The sequence below is a fragment of the Solea senegalensis genome, linkage group LG6 (genome assembly GCF_019176455.1).
Source record: "Solea senegalensis isolate Sse05_10M linkage group LG6, IFAPA_SoseM_1, whole genome shotgun sequence".
NCBI lineage: Eukaryota > Metazoa > Chordata > Actinopteri > Pleuronectiformes > Soleidae > Solea > Solea senegalensis.
The window spans coordinates 8,432,388-8,454,014 of record NC_058026.1 but is presented as its reverse complement, the minus strand read 5'-3'; the positions used below and the strand labels follow the sequence as shown (position 1 = coordinate 8,454,014).

General features: G+C 40.8%; 1 protein-coding gene across 3 annotated transcripts in view; it reads left to right on the top strand.

The window, feature by feature from the left end:
- LOC122770816 (utrophin-like) overlaps positions 1–19,375 on the top strand; it is a 66,169-nt gene extending 46,794 nt beyond the window's left edge. The window contains exons 15-23 of one of the 3 annotated variants that reach the window (XM_044027951.1): positions 14–52; positions 527–592; positions 2,810–2,875; positions 10,262–10,423; positions 11,532–11,769; positions 14,833–14,908; positions 15,066–15,149; positions 16,662–16,687; positions 17,960–19,375. In XM_044027951.1, coding sequence (XP_043883886.1) covers positions 14–52; positions 527–592; positions 2,810–2,875; positions 10,262–10,423; positions 11,532–11,769; positions 14,833–14,908; positions 15,066–15,149; positions 16,662–16,687; positions 17,960–17,968 — 766 coding nt within the window. In that variant the 3' untranslated portion in view covers positions 17,969–19,375. The remainder of the gene's footprint in view (positions 1–13; positions 53–526; positions 593–2,809; positions 2,876–10,261; positions 10,424–11,531; positions 11,770–14,832; positions 14,909–15,065; positions 15,150–16,661; positions 16,688–17,959) is intronic. The other 2 variants (XM_044027949.1, XM_044027950.1) reach the window with 2 other exon arrangements.
- The last annotated feature ends 2,252 nt before the right edge of the window (positions 19,376–21,627 follow it).

Below are 21,627 nucleotides of genomic sequence, written 5' to 3'. Positions count from 1 at the left end.
TTCTTTTTTACAGTCCTGTCACCCTCATCAGCATGTGCCCGGAGCAGTACGAGTGAGTATCTACGCCACCGGAAACAGACTGGAATGCCTTTTAAACAACACCTTCTTCTTATACTCCCGTCTCCCACTGCTCGTCTCCTCCTACCTCATCACACCAACCCAAGCCACGACTGCACTGCATGTTGCCTGCCTGCCTAATCCACTGGCTGAACATGCACCCGACAAAAAGTCGCACACTGTCTCCTAACCGTCACCTCCTTTTCCTTTCTAGAGCACCCATCTTGCATTCAGCTGCTCATGCCAACAGTGGCTGTCAAAATCCATCCAAGCGCTCCGTAGATCATCCCGCCGCTCTCCCATTTCTCTTTCCAGGATCGTCAGATTTGTTTTTTTTAGGTGATGTTGTAACGGGCCATTAGGTTGCACTCGAGCGACTGCGTGTGCATGTGCCTGTGGATCAGTGTGCTAATGAGGCTGTGTGAGCATGCTGAATCTCATTCATCTCCATTACACCCTTCATTTCCAGGCTGTCCCAGTCACCTCAGTTCTCTCATGATGACACCCATTCCAGGATAGAGCAGTATGCCAGCAGGTACGCATCTCAATCACCAGCCACCATCCCATCATGTCAGGTGCTACACAGCTTTTGAATGTTGCACATAAAAAAAGGAGCCTCATTACTTTAAGTGTCATACCAAGGTTTTTCAGAAGCACTAAAAAAAACATGTTTTTTATTGTTACAAGTCATGTTTTTAAATGTAAACACATACATGCAACAATAATACATAAACATAATATCTGTACTATGACTGCAGCTTCATTTACCAATTTAAAACAAAAGTATGAGACTATATTAGAAATTTCATCAAGAATTTATCTAATTTGTGAAAGTGAAATTAGATACAAATGTAAAACTTAACTAAGCATATCAAGGTGCCTCTGTAGTACAGGCTTTTTAATACTGTGTTGAAAGGACCATATAATTAGTCATTTTTACACACACACCAATTAGTGATGGTGAATTTGTCCTCTGCGTTTAACCCATCCTTATTACACACCAGTAGTGAACACACACACACACACAACAACAGGACCAGGGGGCAGCACTTATCTGCGCCCAGGGGGCAATGGGGGATTAGGTGCTTTGCTCAGGGGCTAAGCACCCAACAGGGTCCTGAGATTGAACCACTAACCTTCCAGTTACAAGCCCAATTCCCTTCCTCTTGGCCATGGACTTTTATATGTGAAAATAATCCCTTTGTGTCTGTCTGAAATCCAATGCCATGACAATATTAATGCATCGCGGGGGGTTGTTTTTCATCGCACACAAACCATAGTGTGGAGAAACGAGAACCAAATACACTCACTGATGAACTGAGCCCGGAGGTAATCCTCATCCTAAATTATTGCTCCATGAACAATCACACATGTAATTGAATCATTCCAAAAATAAAAGACAACCTCCATTTTGAAACCTTGGGAAAGTACATCTCATAATTTCATTTGGTTTTGGTGCTGCTCAAAAGCACTTAATCATTTTATAATGACATGGAAAACTTCATAAAAGTCTAGTCACTTAGTAAACTCAAAAAAAGACCCTGTTGCCACCCACATTAAACGTAGCTTTTCTTCAGATGATTCTGTTGTGTACGTCAACACAGCGGGTGAGCTGCAGTTAATCATTATCAACATCAGCACCAAACTAATGAGACCAAAAACCTGTCATGTTTGATTTTGACACAAATTAGAACATTGAAGTCCGCCAGTATCTCTCTTTCCATAAATCTCCCCTTACCCCTTGGAGTTAATCTCCAATCAGTCCAAAGCTTATCTTCTCCCAGGAGGACAACAGTTGTTTGTGTCAAAACAGACCCTGATGTGTCCTTCCACACAAGGCTTTAATCAGGAATGGTCCTCTGATGCCACACAGCTCTGTCTGCCCTGTAACCTTCATTGGTCACACACCATTAACCTTCGCTCACAGATTCTCACCGCTCTGTTTTATCGGCGCTGACACGGACACGAGCCGTATAAATCACAATTCTGACCGAGCTTTAGATGCTGACACTGTAGATTATAGTGTGCCTTATAGATCTGCATGGGGGAACTCATACAGTATTTAAACGAGACTCAGGAGATTCTAACTCAGTGTAGCACCGCTGGACACCGTCACTCCAGATTCCTTTGTCGTTCAATTTTATCGTAAAGGAAAGGTATGTGGGTTAAATCTTTAATCTGCTGGATGACCCTGCTGCTGTGTAACAAGTTTAATGAATACAGGCTTTGATCAGAGGAACCGGCTTCATTAGCGTGACCAAGAAAAATCCTCCTGCAGACACGGTCACACCTCTGCTGGACAACTTCCAAGAAACACAGATATCAGTACTTATACCTTAGAACACAGCATTTAGGCTGCATGTTTCCATTACTATGTTACAACATATTTTTAATATAAGTCGGATTTAATTGGTGACATTTGGAAATACGTCAAAGTTCACTTGGCCTGTTTTTGTGAACAAAAATAAAATAAGAACGGTCTATGTTGTGAATTATCGCTGCTCCCATTTAATAAAAAAAAGGAAATATGCGATATAAAATTAATCATAACTTTAACACATGAGAAGACAGAATATGTGACCTATAAACACACAACCCCGGATGTCCTTATAAGTAGATGTACCAAGGGTGCACCTGCTGCACTGATGTGGAAATTTTTTATAATTTTGACTAGGTTTTTAAAAAACCTTCATGTTCACAGCTTTTAAATGTGTTTAAAAGTTTTAGTCCCTGATGATGGCTTCTTTCTCAGGTTGGCTCAGATGGAGCGTTCCAACGGTTCTCTGCCCACAGACAGCAGCTCAGCCACAGGAAGCATGTAAGTCACTGGTTGTTGTTTACCTTTTTTTTTAATTCTTTTTTTCTTTACATGTTATTATCTAGTTGTGTTATACTAACACCTGTCTACAAACTACCTCTGGATAACTTCAATTTTCATTCATAGTAACATGCTTAAGTATAAGCTAAGTTTAAATCCACAACTTTCATAGATACCTCCATGTGATATTGCTTCAAAATGATCTCCTTATAACCACTTTATTACCATTGTTATTCAAAATATGATGGTATTACAATGCATTGCTATAACAAAATGATTTCCATACTAGTACTATGTTATTACTCTACTGTCATGCAAAGTGTCACTGATTTGAGTTTTGAAATACAACGGCTTTCCACATCCCTGTAAAGAAGCAAAAGAACTGTGAAGAGCAGCAGATGTGTTGAGTGAGGTGAAAAAGGCAATGGGATGCGGTTGAATACAGCAGGAAGGCGCGGACTGTGAAAGAAATATAATGGATTAGAGTGCCAACAATGGGCAGTGAGAGTGATTGGTTTCAGGATCTCTGATAACCACCACTTATCTTTGATGACAGGAGATGAGAACACGGCAAACTTGAGAAAAAAAAGACGAAATCAGAGGGTAAAAACCCTGATAAAGAGCATCAATCTATGTTGTGATAGTGTGTGTGTGTGTGCGTGTGTGCGTGTGTGCCTACACACACGCATGTGTTCTGCAGACCAGTCAGGTTGAAGAGCACACAAGTTCCCTTTCCCCCCTGAATGAGATCCTAATCAGAGAAATGAGCTCTTCAAGTTCTAACGCCCTCTCAGCCTGTGGAGACGAATCCAAACACCGTTATGTTTTTGTTTTGTAGATTTTCAAGTTTATAGGTCATTTTTTTCCTCAATTCAGAAATTAGCCGTGTGAGAAATTAATGTGCCAGAGTGAGGGAGTGTGCATGGTAGAAGGGCACATGGAAATGTGGTCAAACCCTTAGTGCGCGAATCATGTGCACCCCCACATTACACCTTTGTCTAACCTTGCTTTTTAGAGTAGTGTTTTCAGAAACAGAGGTTTTTGAACTGAACATTCTCGGTAGCAGCATTTCTGTCATTCCTCTCTTTGAAACTGATCATTCGAAGGACAAAGAACACAATGAAAACAAATGTCGGTGCGCGTAGGAAAGTGTGTGCGGAGGCGGATTTATTTTTCCCTTAAAACATTTGTAATGTAGGACAAACACATTATCCCCACTCCTCTTCGCTCACTCGCTCTTCTTTTTTTTCCCCCCTTTGTACTTTGGCTAATTTAAGAGAAGAAGCCATTATTTCTTTCTCTGTTTCTGAGACAACACTGGCACTACTCATACACACACTTGTGTGCATGAGCACTAATGATGTGAGGAAGAGGATGGTTTGATGAAGGCTAATGGGTTTAGCTGCAGGGGAAGAAAAAAAAAAACACCCATCAAAAGTGTGCGTTGTCTCGCTTTTTTAGCAGAACAGCAGCAGCCTTTTAATGTATCTGTGCAGATAAAAACAAGATAAAGGGATCAATCGCAGGCCAGTGTATTTCTTCATGTTTGACAGAAAAAGACATTGTAATATTTGCACCATATAGTACCTTTTTTTTTTTTGATGTGTGGATATTTCTGTAACGAAAAGCCAAATGAGTTTTTTTATGTGTATTACTGTGTGAATTATAGTATATATAACATGCTCTCAGTGGAGAACATTGAGCTCAAAGAGATGACATAAACCTTGGTTTATTTATGTCTGAACAGTGCCACTAATTGGAAAGGAAAATGAACAACATCTATGAAATTAGCAAACAATTACAGACTGTAATTATTATTGTGGATCATCGTTTGTTTGTGAGTACTTATTTTAACAGAGTTCTTTCATCCTGACTCTTTATTTTCACCGTAAGCTAATGTATGCTATGTTGAAATCAAAATTGCAGTCATTCACTTAAATGTGTCTCTGCTTACATGAAATGTAAGCAGAGACACATGTTTTTCTTTACGCGTCCATTTCTCTCACTTAGTCACAAAAACAACTCATTCGAAGATGGTTATAGTGGGTGGTTCAGGTTTAGTCTTGCAAGGACTGCTTGTTCTTGCTGTATTTGCAGGTGTTACATATCCCAAAATATCTTTAATTATGTTCTGTACATTTCCCCAAAATGAGTAAAGTTTAGGACATCTTTACTTTAGACGTAATGAAGTAGTGGGTTAAGTTTTTTCCATTCAAATTCCCTCCATGTTCTTGGGTTTGTGGTCTCATATGATGCCATTGATCTACAGTGACATCGATGTTCCTTCTCCCGCTTCTCTTTAAAAATCACACAGTGTTTTTAATGTGTGTTTGTTAAATGTATGGTTGAGGGTAGGGTGTCAATATGATGCGTGCTTGTGTGTTCGGTGAGTTCATGTGACCATACCGGCTGTGAAAATGACAACAAAGGCTAAATCTATCAATAGAAGTGGCTGTCTTTAAAAAGACCAGCATCAGCCAATAGCCCAGTTCTTTTTTACCTCTACACACCAATGTGTCCAACAAGGCCAGATACCAAGCACAAACAACTTTGAAAGCCTCTATAAAACCAGCGGTGTTGTGCTTTGTGGATACCACTACAGTAAAACAGCCATATCTCTTCTGAAAAGATGGATCTATTGCGTTCTCAGACCTCTTTCAGGAGAAGAGAGAACTCTTCGCCATGGTGGATTTTAATGCCTTTGGTTTGTCTTTTTTTTTGTCTATCACTTCACTCCATTTGTTTGTTTGTGAGGACAAACACACACACACACAAGCACAGAAATGAATCCCACATATCGGGTCAGGAAAAAAGTGTCTTCCTGGCAAATCTTGGTAACGTAGTGTAACACGGATGAGTGCGTTGGCCAATTACACGCATGTTTGGCTTTTGGCTTGTATTTTCTGATCTACTAAAGCCTGTAAACACTGATGTGGATTTGCTGCTGTCTGTGCAGTGATATCAATAATTACACTGTGTGTGTGTGGCCTCTTTGATTCTTTCATTTTTGTCCAGCTTTGCTTTTTTCTGTAAGAGAATCCTTAATTAGGAAGTCAGTGTTGCCTGCCTTCACTGACCTTTAGCTAAAGCACAACGTTTTCATCAGTGCCTCTGGACATTAATTGAGAACCGAGACTCCCGGCGTTTCTCTCTTCCTTTTTTTTACCCTGCTCTTTTTCGATTATCTCTCACTGTCCAGTCTTTCCCCTGGTGCAGTCCCCCTTTTTCTTGTCTTTCATATTTCGTCCCTTTAATCCACTCCCTCACCCCTTTTTAATTTCCCCCACACCTTTTATCTTTTAAAACATCTTTTCATCACAACCCCCACCCCCTCGTCTCCTTTCATCGATTTAGTTGTCCTCCAATCATGTTTTTCTTCTGGGCCCAGCCAACCTTCAGACTGAGCGCTAAGCACAGAGGTAAACAGTGAAATACTGCCTTTGAAGCTCTGCATCATAAACAATACACTTCACAACCATCAGTCCCCAAATGTACAAGTCGGTAGAAAGGAGGGCTTTCATATTTCACCAGAGGGGAAGAACAAAAGTCTCTGCCTGTCTTTCAGTTTGGGAGAAAAGTTTTTTCCCTCCAATGTTCTTGGTTTTCTTGTTTCACGTTATCTCTCTGAGCTCCGTCTACACTGCCGGGATTTGATAAAGACTGTAAAAGTTCCCTTAGCGGCGACGAGACACTCATAATTACAACGGCTAATAGCCCCACCAATCGTCACCGCTCTCCTCCTTCTGTGTCCCCTTCATCTTCCACTGCCACCGCACTGCAGTCCTTTCAGCCGTTCTTCCTCTTTGTCCCCGAATTGGGGAGCAATTGATTTGTGACTCTCTGTCATCCCTGATTTCCACATTTTAGTAATCCCCTCCCTGCTCTCCTCTGGGCTTCTCCTGCCTGTCCTGCTGCAGCTGACTGTTGCCAGGGACCTGCCTAATTGGTCACTCGCTGCACAGGACCTGTATCACCTTTATTCCCTGGCCCCCGCAGGCAACACTGCCGCCTATTTACTACAATCTCTACAGAGGCTCAGCCTTTCTTCATCATCCTTTTCAGGCCAGTGGCTGAGTAAAATTCAGCCTTCTGTCCCTGTCAGCTTTCTCTGTGCCGCTCATCAGTAACTCAGCACTTTCAGCATGGCCTCATGTTCGAGAAATTGAACCACATACATCTGCTCCACCAAACTGGGTTTAGAATATTCAGTTCAGTGTTTTTTTATGTAACAATTTAAAGTGTATTATAATGTTTTTTGTATTATTTGGATGTTGTGACCCTCATTTGAGAATGGACTGTCAAGCAATGCTATCAAACTTGACTGAGGGGGCGTTTGCGTATATACAGCTCTACCTCTTGAGTGGGCGTGGGCAAGAAGCATTTATCCCGTCACCACACTGCTTTTATCTGTGTCAGTGGCAATTGCTCTAAGACGGCAAGGGAAGCTCAGCTTCCTTTAAAATGTCGTCAAAACTGTACTGTGTCGTGTTTACATGTAAATACTAAATGTGCGCTAGAACGCAATTAGAATGTGTCACTACTGACAGATCGTCTTACGTGACTTTCGTATTCCCGTAGCAGCCTCAGCTTCAACTGTTCTCTATGGGATGGCACATAATGTTTTTTTTTTCCACTGTGCTCTTGATGGTGATAGGACAATTGTGGCAAAAATGTTACTTCCATGGAAGTAACATCTGGGCTTCCTCGAAAGTTGAAGGGGAGGTGGGGGGGCCCGGAAGCTGGGCTTCTGCATGATGATTGGAGGAACTGTCTGAAAGGCTGTACCAGTTTTTCCATTGACAGCACTGCAGAAGCATACACGACAGCAGCAGAGCCTTTTCTGCCTCAGTCTGTAGACAAATAGCTGGTTGTTGAGTTTTTATTTGCCCATTTTTGTTTGTGCATATACACTGTAAATAAAAACACTATTATAGCATTTTCAGTTTTACATAATTATTGCGTTTCCTTGTGCTAGTTGTTTGTTTGCAGAATGTATGTATAAATACATTGTGGGCAGCTTTTTGTCAGTCAACCTGTTTTGTTGCTGATGCCTCTGTCTGTCTTGACATGAAACAAGAAACACAGAGAAGGCATGGAGCTGAGAGATTAATTGGCTCCAGCACTGAGTGGTTTGAATGACATGAATAAGAAACATTTTGAAGGGAACTGTAAAATTAAAGGTAAAGGGAGACCGTTGTGTTTCTGAAGACAAAAGGGCCGTGTGATGGTTTTTTTTTCCTTCTTTTTAATAAAGAGCACAGAAAGGTTCAGAACATAGAAACTCATTTTGGCAAAACTATTCATTTCAATTCAATTCAATTGTATTTGTATAGCGCCAAATCATAACATACATTATCTCAAGGCACTGTACATAGACAACGTCAAAGAGAGCAGAGAACCCCAACAGTTCACACAATGAGCAAGCACTAGGCATCAGTGGAGAGAAAAAAACTCCCTCTTAGCAGGAAGAAATCTCTGACAGAACCAGGCTCAGAGATGTGCGGTCATCTGCCTCGACCGGTTGGGGTGAAAGGAAAAATGGGAGACAGTGGAGAGGTGGGGGACAGAAAATGGGGGGAGAGAAAGGACAAGAGATGAGGGAGAGACAGAAGAGAGAGAAGGAGACCAGCAGCAGATACACAACAACTGTATCAGGTTACAAGTTTATACAGTTACTGATATCGACTTTTTAATTACAAAATAATAATAATGGTGACGATGAGCGTAGCCTCGGAAACTGGATCTTGATCCTGCAACCTGCATGATGAGAATACAGAGAGAGAGAGAGAGGGAAGGAAGGAAAGACACAAACTAGGGAGAGAAAGAGAAAACTAAACCACAAACGGGTTGAATGTAGGGTTTACACTAATCTATTTCTTTGGCTTCAGATCACAGATGGAGCTTAGGCTGGATCTGATTAAAGGAAAAACTTATTCTGTTCAATGTACATGGAACACTGCTTGTGCATCATATTGTCCTCCTTATTTGAGCCAGTGAAAGACTGTACATTTCATTAGCTATCCACTCACCTCAGTCCTCGGTTACCAAAATGGTATTATTACTTTCTATCTGTAAGTCTGATGTTGTGCGGTGTGGCAATAATGTCATCCTGAATATCTTTTGTGTCTCCCATGGTGCAATTCAAGGGTGTCTTGTACGAAAAACCATAGACACCTCAGTTTGTCAGCCTGTCCTCTGGAGCGTCTTTGATTAACTTGCTCATTACAAACAAGGGTTATGCACTCAGTTGTGGTCTCGCTCTGATAGCGGTGAACGTGTGAAGTGAGTTTATTGCAGCGTCACTGTGCATTACACTGACTGCAGAGTTTACTTAACCCATAAAGTGAATCAAAGGATTTCCGCTCGAAAACATGAATTAGTGCTGCTTCTTAATTTGCATGTCGGTTTTGCTTATTTTGTTTGATACGAGCATACTTTTTTTTCTGCGCCGTCATGAATTTTAATTCACGTTTTGGGTGCACTCACTTCTGATGTATCTCTGTATAATTTAAAAAAAATATATTATACGTTTACGGTCTGTCTGTTTCTTGCCCTTTTCCCAGATCTAATAACTAGTAAGCATTTTTATTTCGTTTTTATGACCTAAAAATTTCCCTTTCAGTCAATTTATTATGTATTATGGGAAGTAATAGCAGACATAATATTCATAACAAAACATTTGGCCTTATGTTAATACAAAATGTTGTTTTAATGCTACATAAATGAAGGATATTACGACATTTGAATTGGCTATATTCATGTATGTAATCACCACATAAAGTTATTATTGAGTAGAAAGTCACACGTGGAGTGACTGTCACTAACCTTTAAACAGCTAAACTCAACTCCAAGTAGACTTAAGTCATGAAAAAGACTGCCATCTTTTTTTGTTCATGTGTGAAAGTCAAGTTTTAGACTTCAAGGCTCAGGCTGAGAGTGAAAGATACACATACACAACAGTAGATATTTGTCCTATACTCCCATCATCTGTATGTTTCCATACGTTAACGCACGGTAAAGCATGGTAACGCACAGAGGTAATGCACGGTACTTAATATAGTTCTTTGCCTGGTGAAGGGTTAAGTCACCAGAAGCTCAGAAATTAAACAGTAACAGTAAAATGATGTTGGCAGATTGTTTTTTTTCTCATCATTATTGAAAAAAAAAAAAATAAATCTGCCTTTTTTGTGATCCCAGTAGTTATTGAATATGTAGTGGTATCAAGTTTGAAACTCTCGTATCACGACAACTCTACTGAGGAAAAAAAAGAAAGAAGTTATCACTCCCTCACTGAACAAAGGGTGAACTGATGTGATGTAATTGAGACAAGATGTTTGGGTCCTTAAATCATCATCATCACAAAACCTTTTCCATTTCTTTCCACAGGGATGACGAACACACTCTGATCCTGCAATACTGTCAGACGCTGGGAGGGGAGAGCTCCCCCTGCAGTCAGCCCCAGAGTCCTGCCCAGATCCTGCAGGCTGTGGAGAGGGAGGAGCAGGGTGAGCTGGAACGGATCATTGCGCGTCTGGAGGAGGAGCAGAGGTGAGCCATCTTTATTGTACAGTGTGTGTGTGTGTGTGTCCAAAGATAAGTCAGTGTGGAGAGAGGTTAGTAAAGACTCCAGAATGTCGGGAAAATCTCACTCATGTTATGAAAAGAAGAAGAATCTTTTTTTTGCTCAGTTATAGTTACTGTTTACTTTCTTCTCCCTGATTTGAATACATGTGCTTATTTTCACACTCCAGTGCACAATACATAAACACACACACACATACACACACACACACACTTCCCGTTCCCTTCTGTCTGCCTCACATGCCAAGTGCTTCCCTGGTTTGATTAGGAAATAGCAGTGGCTTAGAAACAGAGTCGATGTACGGCCTATTGTTGTGCTCTGACAGTGGCTCGCCCGAGGCGATTTAACACTGATTATCTACATACACGGCCTCTCCAGGAGAGCAGGATGGGGAGAAGGAGAGAGAGGGAGAGAGCTTTACTGCCAGGCTCATAAATGCCAACTTAAGCAAAGCACTGCAGCTTATGGTCCCGGACTGAGAGAGGAGATGAGGGGGAGAGAGGCGAGATGTTTGGCTGGGGGTCCTTTATGTTTGTCTATCCATTTCAAATAGGATTTCACTGAGAAAGGAGACATATATGTGTGTGGCACCACACTGTTGAGTTTAGTTAAGAAAAAACTTTTTTTTTCACCACCATCCTTTACCAGATCCGGATATCACATAGCTGTGAACACCATCCATATATCTGTTATTTTCTATTTGCACGTCACAGTCCATTCATTGTTTGATGGAGAAATACCTCATACCTCTCAAAGTTAAGAAAAGTGATGAGTCAAATCCTGAATCTTCCGCTTTCACTCAAACAGTACAATCAATCTAAGAGAGTTCCTCCCTCGCCCACGCTCCATCATCCACCAAGTTTGAGGGAAAAGTGGGTCAGCACTTCCTTAATCCAGCTGACAAACAAACTGGTGAAAACATAAAACCCTTAGCAGTGGTAGCCGAGTGATAAAATGACAACAACCACATCAAACCACGTGTTTTTATTATTCTTTTTCACACTCATATATATATACATGTATATATTGTACATACTTAAATTTGTGTTGTATTTCCTCATTCTTATCCCCCAGGACCCTACAGAAGGAGTACGAGCAGCTGAAGGAACAGCACGGTCAGCGCGGGGCCCCTGCCGGAAGCTGCTGGGAGTCGGAGGGGCCCTCCGCTCATCCCGACGAGGCCGAACTTCTCGCCGAGGCCAAGCTACTGCGACAACACAAGGGCCGCCTGGAGTCTCGGATGCACATCCTGGAGGAACACAACAAACAGCTGGAGTCTCAGCTCCACCGCCTCCGACAGCTACTGCACCAGGTGACATACACATTACGCTGATTTGTTGCACGCTTTTATCCCAGGAGAAGACAGCATGTCCCTGAGAGGAGCTTTTCATAGATATTCATAAACTCATACATCAAGAAAAAAACAACATTTGTTGCTGTGGTGGATTTCACCTTGACTGGAACTTGACTTGGCTAGTTATCTGTTTTTGTCACCTTTCATGGAGGACTTCATCAGTAAACCCTCAAAGTAACAAGCTCTAGCAGCAATCTCCCCCAAACTGTTAATCAATACAGAGAGCGAAACACAGACCGGCTTACATGTCCACAGCAGTACCCGTCTTTGCAGCAGAGTTTTCCCCTTGTAACTGAGTTCTGTTTACTTTCAGATTTATACCTGAACTTAATGTCTTTTTTCTGAGATGACGCTACAATTGTTGCAGCTGTTCACATTGCAAATAGACCGCAGTGATTTAAAGTTTGTCTACGGCATGAGTTGCATTATTTCTTTGTTGTTCAGTGGTCGTACTGTTGTGAAGCAGCAGGGCTGTAATCACATAGTTCATAGACGAACACACACACACACACACACACACACACACACACACACACACACACACAAACAGCTGGCAGGGCTGTTTCAGTGCAACTCATATAATATAAATGTATATAAAAACTAATTTTAAAGTGAAACACCATTACAGAATGCTTCCCATAACTTAAAAGGATTAATTCTGTCTTTCAAATGTGCACTGACATAAATATGTACTTATTAACTCCCGCATAGACCCGGTTATTATTACTAACTAACTAACAAAATCCACTCATCAACACATTAGAACCTAATCAAATCATTGCCGTTCCTCTACGAGTGCAGCATCCGTCTCGTCTCCCTCCATCAGTAACGCTCAGATTTGTTTATGCGCAAGCCTTAATCGCTCTCTAAGGTTGGATTGTTTGTGCGAGTGAGAAATGCACGCCCCTTGAGCCAAAGGAAAAAGGCGATCCTGACAAATCAGAGTGAGCAAACACGCGAGCAGGTATTGGCTCTCTGGTAGATATGGAGCTGAAAGCACAGCAATAACTCACAATAACGCTGGCCTGAGGAGGGCGGCTGAAAGTGACTCGGCAGATTTTTAATGGATAAAGCGAAACTTTTTATTACTATTATTTTTCTGTGGCATTTTTATTTCTTTATTTGATAGCTGCAATAAGATGAACGGGAAATGAGAGAGAAAGATAGCAGGGGAATGACGTCCATAAAACAGTCCTGACACAAGACTGGTGGAGTTTGTTTAAGTCAGTCGGATGAGTGGTTGATGAGGAATACAATCTAGAATATTATTGCTGATGTATTAACATGTAAAGGTCCAGTGTGTGAGATTTAGTAGAAATTGAATAAACTATCCATAAATATGTTTATATAAGTGTCTAATTGCTTTAAAATGAAAATAATTTGTTTTTCTTCACCTGTAAATGAGCCTTTTACGTGTTACATGTTAGCTAAGGCCTTGCTCCATGGACGCAGACATCTTTCAGAGAGACCCAAACAGATAAACAAGTGTGGCTTTTTCATTTTGGAGCAGGATTTTTTTTTTACACAAGCAAAAAGTAACAACATCCTTTCCGGTATGCGAAGGCCACCGTAGCTGAGGCGTCCTCCGTTTGTCACAGTCTGCAGTCTCACCTTTCGATGTCACTAATTCTTACACACGGGGGCCTTAAAGCTTTTAATTTCATCGTTGTAGCTGAAAATTTGAAAGTTTGATGATATAATTACTGATGTAGAAAAATCTCATTTCGTTTGATTCCAATGTGAAAAGCACTTGAAAGTGTCTGTACCCCGAACATTTCCACTCTTAAGAACTTCACTTGTCTGACATTTGAATCCTCAGAGTCCCGACGATATGGTAACATGTCTTCCTGTCATTACATTTACACTCCTGAGGGCTTTTACTACAGCCCTGACCTTAGACTATTTCGAGGACAATCCTCAAGACACTGTCTCCGTGCTCTGGAGACATTTCCAACATGTTAGCCTTTACTAGCACCGGAGGCACCAGGAGACGACGGAGAAAAGGAAGAATATGAGATTGTTTTTCTTTTTTGCAGCTGAAAAGCTAAAGGGAGTGTGGGGGTCTGCTGTAAATGTCAGTGGACCTCAAGTGTTTGCTGTTGTGCATCAGAGCAACAGACCATGGGGATCAGCTGTCTGCTGTATTTCAGATATAAAATCCCTCATCTTTATTTAATCAATAGTTTAAAATTGTGTTTTATTAAGGGTTTTTTTTTGTTTCTGGTCCTTATTGTGACAAAGTCAGACATTTTGAATCAGCTGTATCTTCGATCTGAGGTATTTGTGACTGAATAATTTGTGTTTTTCAACTCGAAAACACAATTTAAGAACGTTTTTGCCAAACTACTTATTTGTCAACTTTGTTTATCAAGCCAGTTTGAGTGAGTAACAGACCAGAAACATCACATCACAGGCTTTCAACCAATCTGTCAAAGCCCCCGTGAAGAACACCCTCATAATCAGCAACTGCTTTTTCAGATTATTGTGGGTCGCCTGTTTTCACTCTCTGCTGCTTTAGCACCTGTGGCCGCTGCATTAGTGTCAGACACATCGACCTTAGGTGAGACGGATTTTCAAATTACAGACTGGGATGCAGGATTTAGTGCGGACACCTGGGTGTCAGAGAGCAAGATAGATATACAGTTTATTTTCTGTCTCAGTGCACAGAGGGTTTTTGTTATGGATTTAGGAATATTCTTATACTGCGGGGTCCAATGGTTTGAATTTTAATCTTCAGAGTTGGCTGTTTGCAGCCGCCCTCACTCAAACACACACAGTGTACAGAAATAATATGGTTCTTGCTGCTGCATGTTACATGAATGTTAATGAGAAATGTTTTTTGTACACATGACAGCCTCGTTGCGTCATCCTCTCGACTCCCTTCCGCACTACGAAGCACAGCTAATTTTGAAATTGTCATGCAGACACCGGGCGGAATAACAAAGTTATAATGATTGAATTTTCTGTGTTTTGTTTTCCTCCCCGTGTCCCTCTCTCTCTCTCTCACTCTCTCTCTCTCAGCCGGAGGTGGACTCAAGGGTAAATGGAGTGTCGTCACCTGCGGTACAAGACCGAGGGCCAGTCACAGACAACTCGGGTGAGAAACTCGCAGAAACTCAAAATGACTTGCATCCTCAAACACAAACACTCACGATGTATAAATGTGTGTGCTTGGGACTTGTTGCTCATTATGGTGTGGTGTCATGTCAAAATGTGTCTGCGGTAACTGAAATTCAGCCTGTGTGTGTGTTCAGATGAGCTGTTGGACTCCCACAACAGCAGCTCTGACCTGGCAGATGTAATGGAGCAGATTAACAACTCCTTCCCTGCATGCAGTCGTAAGTTTCTCTCCCTGCGCCTCCTCTGTCTCTGTCTCTCTCTCTTTCTCTCTCTCTTTCTCTCCCACCGTGTCTTCCCAGCCTCTGAGGGCAGATTTGTGTTTTGCCACAAGGTCGCTTGTCAGCAGAAAAATTGTGCACGCCACTCCGTTTAACGGTCGATAAATCACCTCTCACAGGGAAAATTCATGTGTGCCAACTGTGTGCTTTCCCTCAACATTAGAACGATCTTCAGTCAGTAAAACAACAACATAGTTTGTTTTTTTTAATCAGCTTTTATGTTCACCACATTTACCTGAAACCAATCAGTGGAAACTCAGAGATTTTCAGTTTACTGGCATAAACGTCAAAGAGAAGCAGCAAATTTCTCACAAATAAAAAGTTGGAATTAGAAAATCACTTGTCAGCTTAATAAATTGTGGCCGTTTCAAGCTTTCAACTTTGCTGCCTTGATTTGGCATAATATTAAAATGATATTAACTTGAAATGTGTTAGTTTGAGGGAACTGGCAAACTCAACTGAATTTGGGAATTATGACAGTTTATGCACAGCCCAACAAATACAGTATAACATAACATAAAATACAGCTAGTTTCTCGTCTACCTGGAAAAGTTTAAAATGACTTGGTTGTAACTAGTAAAAACAATGGATATTACTGCTTTTTATACACGGGACTCAGCGAAGTGTGATGACTGAGTGACGTGGAGTGGTGGCAATAAAAGAAAAAGAATCAGAGAGGGGAGAAACGGTGGCATTTTCTCGATGCAATCAACATAATTTACTTCACGTCCACTAGAATCATCATCCGTCTTTTGATCGTCTCTCACTGCTTTTGTCAGACCCTCTGTCTTCTTCTTCTTTCACAATCTCACTCTCTCCTGCTCTGCATTTTTCTTTTTTCCCCTCTTTGTTTGTACACCTCACACCGTGTGTGTGTGTGTGTGTGTGTGTTTGGGTGCACACACGTGCATGCTGAATATAAATAATGGCATCTTAAACACGTGTACTCTCATCTGTAATCAAGTCTTGTCCTCAGTTTCCAGTGCAGGCTGGATATATCAGGTGTGCAGGCTCCTCCGCTTTGTGTCTTTTAATTGAATCAAGCCCAACATTTTTTTTATTGTTATTATTTCAATGTAGGATTTGATATGATGGTAAACCTTTATCATTCTTTATAGCGAAATTTGATGAAATATCCAGCCCTTGGTGAAGTTTGTCAAATAGGGAAAGAAAAATGAATTCAATTAAATCCATTCAAAGTTGAAACTCCTTTGGGGGCTTTAGTTAAAAATCCATTCTAATCTGGCAGCCACTCCAGCAAGTGTTATTAGCATCAGGTTATTGCATAGCTCCGAGGCACCAGCACTGAACAGCACAGAGCCCAGTGTGTGCATGAATATGTGGGAGAGACTCGGAGGCAGATCATTTAGTGAAGGCTTATAAAAACAGAGATGAAGCAGGGAGTTCAAGTGTTAAAGTATTCCATCGTCTCTTTATCTTGTCTTCCCACAGCCTCAAGCCTCTCCTCGAGACCACAGGTAAGACAGAGCCCTTTTACACTTTTCACAAATCAATTAAACTTTTTTCAGATGAATCAATTAGTTTTTGCTGCCGCACATCGCTCTCCTCTTGTATGGCTGTTGCACTTCAACGTATTGCTTACAGTGTTTTACACCTCTAAACTTGGATTAAGTCAGACAGAGAGTTAAGGCATGGGTGAATGGATTTAAGTGTTTAATTCGATCTGCAAGAGGACGGCTATATTTTGTATCCTCTGCATCGTCCGCACTCACCTCCTCCTCCTCCTCTTTTCCCTCACACCAAGTTCCTAATGGAGCGTATCAGACTTGAGGGACTGCCGTCCATTAAGCAGCTTTCAAACCCAATTACTTTGTTTGAACTTCAGACATTTCCACACAGTGATGTCTGGAAAACAAACGAGGCGGGTTCACCTTTGCGCACTTTGTGTACAGAAACTTTCTGGTGGATCTAATTGAACCCATACACACACACACGGACTGGCACCACCGCGCTTTAAGATCGAGGAGGAAGGGGAGGACGATGCAGGGGTAATTAGTCTGGTTGCAAAATGCAAATTCACCCCTAGATATAATCTTTGTGATATACTATTGTGTGTAACAGTTAGGAGAATTGGAACTGAATATACTACCTATTGGTATGTTTGTACAAATGCATACTAATTTTAAAGTGTCATTGTTTGATAGTGTTTTTCATGTTGGTTAAAAAGAAAAGGGGGTTTTGGGAAACAAACACAATCAAGCGATCCGCCGCCGCGTTAACTGTTTGGACTAAACGCCATCGACAACAACTCGTTCTGATCGGTTAGCTGTGAATTTGTCAGAAAAGGAAGCTTGGGAAAAAATAACGGTCACAATTTCGACACAACACTTCTGGTGTGCAAAGGCCTTTAGAACAAGCCTTTTATATATACTTAAGGTAAGGGGCTTACTATACCGAGACCGTCACCTTGAGTCGCCATGTTTTACAGTAGCCTGAACAAACGTGTCTTGCATTTTCAAGCGGGAGCTCATTGTGCAAATAACGATAAACGACTTTGACCAGATGAACCCGATGCATATATCAACAACGAAGAATGAGGGAACGGCAAAGAGAGTTGTGAAAGAGTGTTAACGTCCTCTCTGGTGCGCACAGGCTGCCGTAGTTCCCCGGAGCCCTTTTGCATTCTGCAGTTTGACCAGTAGATGTCACTAATTCCAGCAAATCATGTACACACTGGCCCTTTTAAAATGTGTAAACATTTGCTCATGTTTGTGTTCTCTGCTTTGCAGGTGATGTGAGGACCAAGCAGGACGTGTTTTTGTGTGCACATGAGTGTGTGAGTGTGTGACTTTGTATGTGTGTGAGTGAGAGCTGGAGGAGACAGGATCGTTCCCTGACAAACAAACAAACAAACAAACAAACAAACCACCGACTCATCCCAAAGACGCACAGGACTGGACAACTCAACTACTTTTACCACCTTGTCTTGTACTATGCAAACTGTACATTGTACTGTAGATTGTTCCTGCATTTGGTTCATCATTTGTCAGTGATTTGTTTAGATAAGCAGAGTTTATGTCACAGGGCTTTGTATAGTGAAACACGCTTCTTTTTTTTTGTTTTTCAGAGGGTGGTTTGGAATTTGTGTTTAAGTTCTGTCTTCACTGGGAATCAAACTGTTACACTTTTTTGTGTGTCATTCCTCTGCTTTAAACCCTCTAGTCCCCAGTCGCTATTGTCAGCCACAGATTTTAATTCCATGTTTGGGAGCACACACAATTCCTGAGTCACCACATTCAGTGGCTGAAGCAATGCTTTTGCAGAGACTGTCACAAGGGTCTGTTTTGTTTTTAAAGGTTGATCTTGTAGCATGCTCGATATCAAGTTCCCCTTTAAATCATCAAAATGCCGACAGAGTTTGTGTCGACCGCGATTTGTTAATGTAAAGTTTACCCCCATGTGCCTATACAGATTGTCCATTCCACACGTGGAAAGACGAGATAAGAGCTCACATATTAAAGTGGGACTGTGTATAAAGAGATAAGTTTTGAAAAATATAGATTTAAATCTAAAGTCGTTCTGAATCTGGGTTCGTACGAGGCCCGCCATCATTATGTAGAATAGTTTTTTTTAAGGAAAAAGATATATGTTCAGAAATCAGAGGAAAGCCATGATTGCCTTGCTACCTCAGACTCATAGACACAGTTTTGTTTTTGTGGTTCGTAAACTTGTTTAAAACCGTTGTGATCAATTACAGAACATTTAAACAACCTGGTTTAGAATTCTAAGCTTGAGCTTACTGTATTTGTGTACACTGCAACGAGGAGATACCAAGTTTCAAAGAAGAAGTCATTACCGTATCATAATGGGTCTGTGGCCTGCTGAAGTTAGCCGCTCGCTACGGCGAGTTTTACTTTATCTGTTGTTGGTTTTTCCACTGGCCTTCTAGCACTGGTCCCTCACTGCGTTGTGTTGTTGTGCTCTATGCTATCCTGTAAAACTTGTGATACTGAACAACACTACTATAACCTCCTCTGGCTGTAGACTGATGATGATGTTGGTGATAGATGTAACGATTACAATCATGGTGAACTGTTCCATGGCAGAACTGTGTCGCTTCTCCTGAGGTATGTAAAATAGATTGACCACACTACATGTAATATGGCGATGTTGTTTTATTCTAAATAAAATTTTTATAACAAGTACACTTTTCCCCCCTCAGCTGTTATTTTTCCTCAGTGGCTCAATAGCTCCAAATGTCAGAATCTGAATGATTAGTGTTTCAGGAGGGAAACCATTATTATTATAACCATTATTATTTAAATATTACATCGTCATTATTAGATGTTTCGGATGAGCGTGTTGAGCTGTAAGTATGGATAGGGCAAGAGATCACAAATTTATGTCAAACATATGTTAAACAGAGACAAATGAATGAATTAGGACAACAAATCAGTTGAATGCATCAATGTAAACACGTTGAAATTGCTAAATAACATCCGTAGTCCAGTCCTAAGGCAGGTAACACAAACCAAACAATTATACAGAACATCACACAAATAACTCAACAAATGAAAACATTATAGTAAATATGCTAAAATATGTAATAACTAGAAAATCCTGGGAACGCAAAAGTGAGAAGGTGAGCGTTGTATGAGAGCATGACTAGTCTATTTTTGTGTTTGTGTTTGAGGTTGCATTTGGGTTTTTTTCAACAACATTTAAAGTGATTCCATATCTTATACTGTACTCAAAATGGATATATATTGAATCTTTGTTATATTTAAATCATCCTCTTTTAATTCTAATTCAAAGTCTATGGAATTATTGCCCAGCCTTAGATGTAAATCAAAGCCAGAAACTTAAATCCACTTCACTTGAACGATAAGGCATAATTCACCTCTTCACTTTTTACTTCCACCAAACTCAACCAAATAAATACCTCCATTCTTGAAAGAGTAGCCTTACTCACCTGCAGTCAAGGGCTTTTATTATTCTTAAAGATTACATGATGTTTGGATGATGTTGCTTTTTATTGGCATGAATGAATACAAGGTGTAAAATCAACTCCTGCTCTTAAGGCTGCGGTTATAAAACCGCAGATATTTCCATCATCTTTTGTCTTTTGCACCTGGCCAAAGTTTTGTCGCGACACCTTTTGCATGCAGGATAAGTTTTCGATTAAAATTACCCCTTTAATCTTCCATCCAGAGACTCCATCACACGCTTCAATAATGCATGAGCAGCCATGTGGTAGTGCACCCTAATCAAATCTAGGTCAACTATGTATTTTAACTCCTTACAGAAAGTACGTGTCCCTGAGGTGCTTTAATTAATTTATCAGTCACTACAGCTTTTGTAATGCACTGCAGGAATTACCTTGTTTGTAAAGCAATGAAGTTTGTTAACTAACAAGCATACACTGGGGAGGGGGAACTTATTTTTTTTACAGTTGTCATTAATATTCATGTGACAATATGGCCGCACATAAAGCAGGGTTAGGTTTAATTACTGTAACAAGCTCTCTGTCTGTCCAGTCTTCTCATGTGAAACTTAGTTTTAAATCGTTTAATTTAAGCATTTTCATTCTTGCTCAGAATCACATTAGACTGTCAGGCTCCACCGAAGCTCCTGGAGCCGCTTGCTAGACTGAGCAAAGATTAGCATTTTGCAAGTAAAACAAAAATTCATAAAAATGATGTTTTATTAATAAACTGAGAACAATGAAATTGTCTGGCTAGCCAAAATGGAGGTCAAAGGCCAAGCCCAGCGGCAGAACAGCAGAGCTGGAAGGCGACTGCCGATCACCAGCATCAATCATGGCAGAACAGCAAGACTAATGGCTAATTTTAATCCATCCTGCCACAGCAAATGGATTGTCGTTATTGTTCAAATTCCTCAGCCACTGTGTATGTAAGGGTTGACTTTGTTTTATTCAAATAAGGAAGCAAACTGAGCGCTTTGCTTGCAGCTTATTAAGTATTGGTAATAATCAATCAGCAGGAATTATGTGTTTTTCAATGAGATGTGCCTGTTTAGACAGATGATTATTATTAATGTAATACCTTTTACGACCACTAGTGGAAGCACTGAGCACAGTGAGTGCTGCTCAATCAACTGCCAGGTGTGTGAGTCTACGAAACAAGTCCTGCTAGACCAGTTGGGACGCGATGTGGATGGTTCAAGACTTTGCCCTTGCCTAAAGTCAAGATTTGCACCTAGTAAGTCACCAAAAAATTATATTCCATACCTTTCTTTGTGAGAGTTTGTCATATAAACTTATTTGATTAGAAATACATTAGTAACTGACACGAACCAGACTCTGTTGCTGCTGTTGTCCAAGAACCGGAAGTTCATGTGAGAAACGTGAGTAATGTGTCCTCAGTTAAGCTTATTTTTAGTGTTTCAAAGCAGCCCAGTCTTATTTTTAAAGACTTTCTCTTGAACGTTTCTAAAG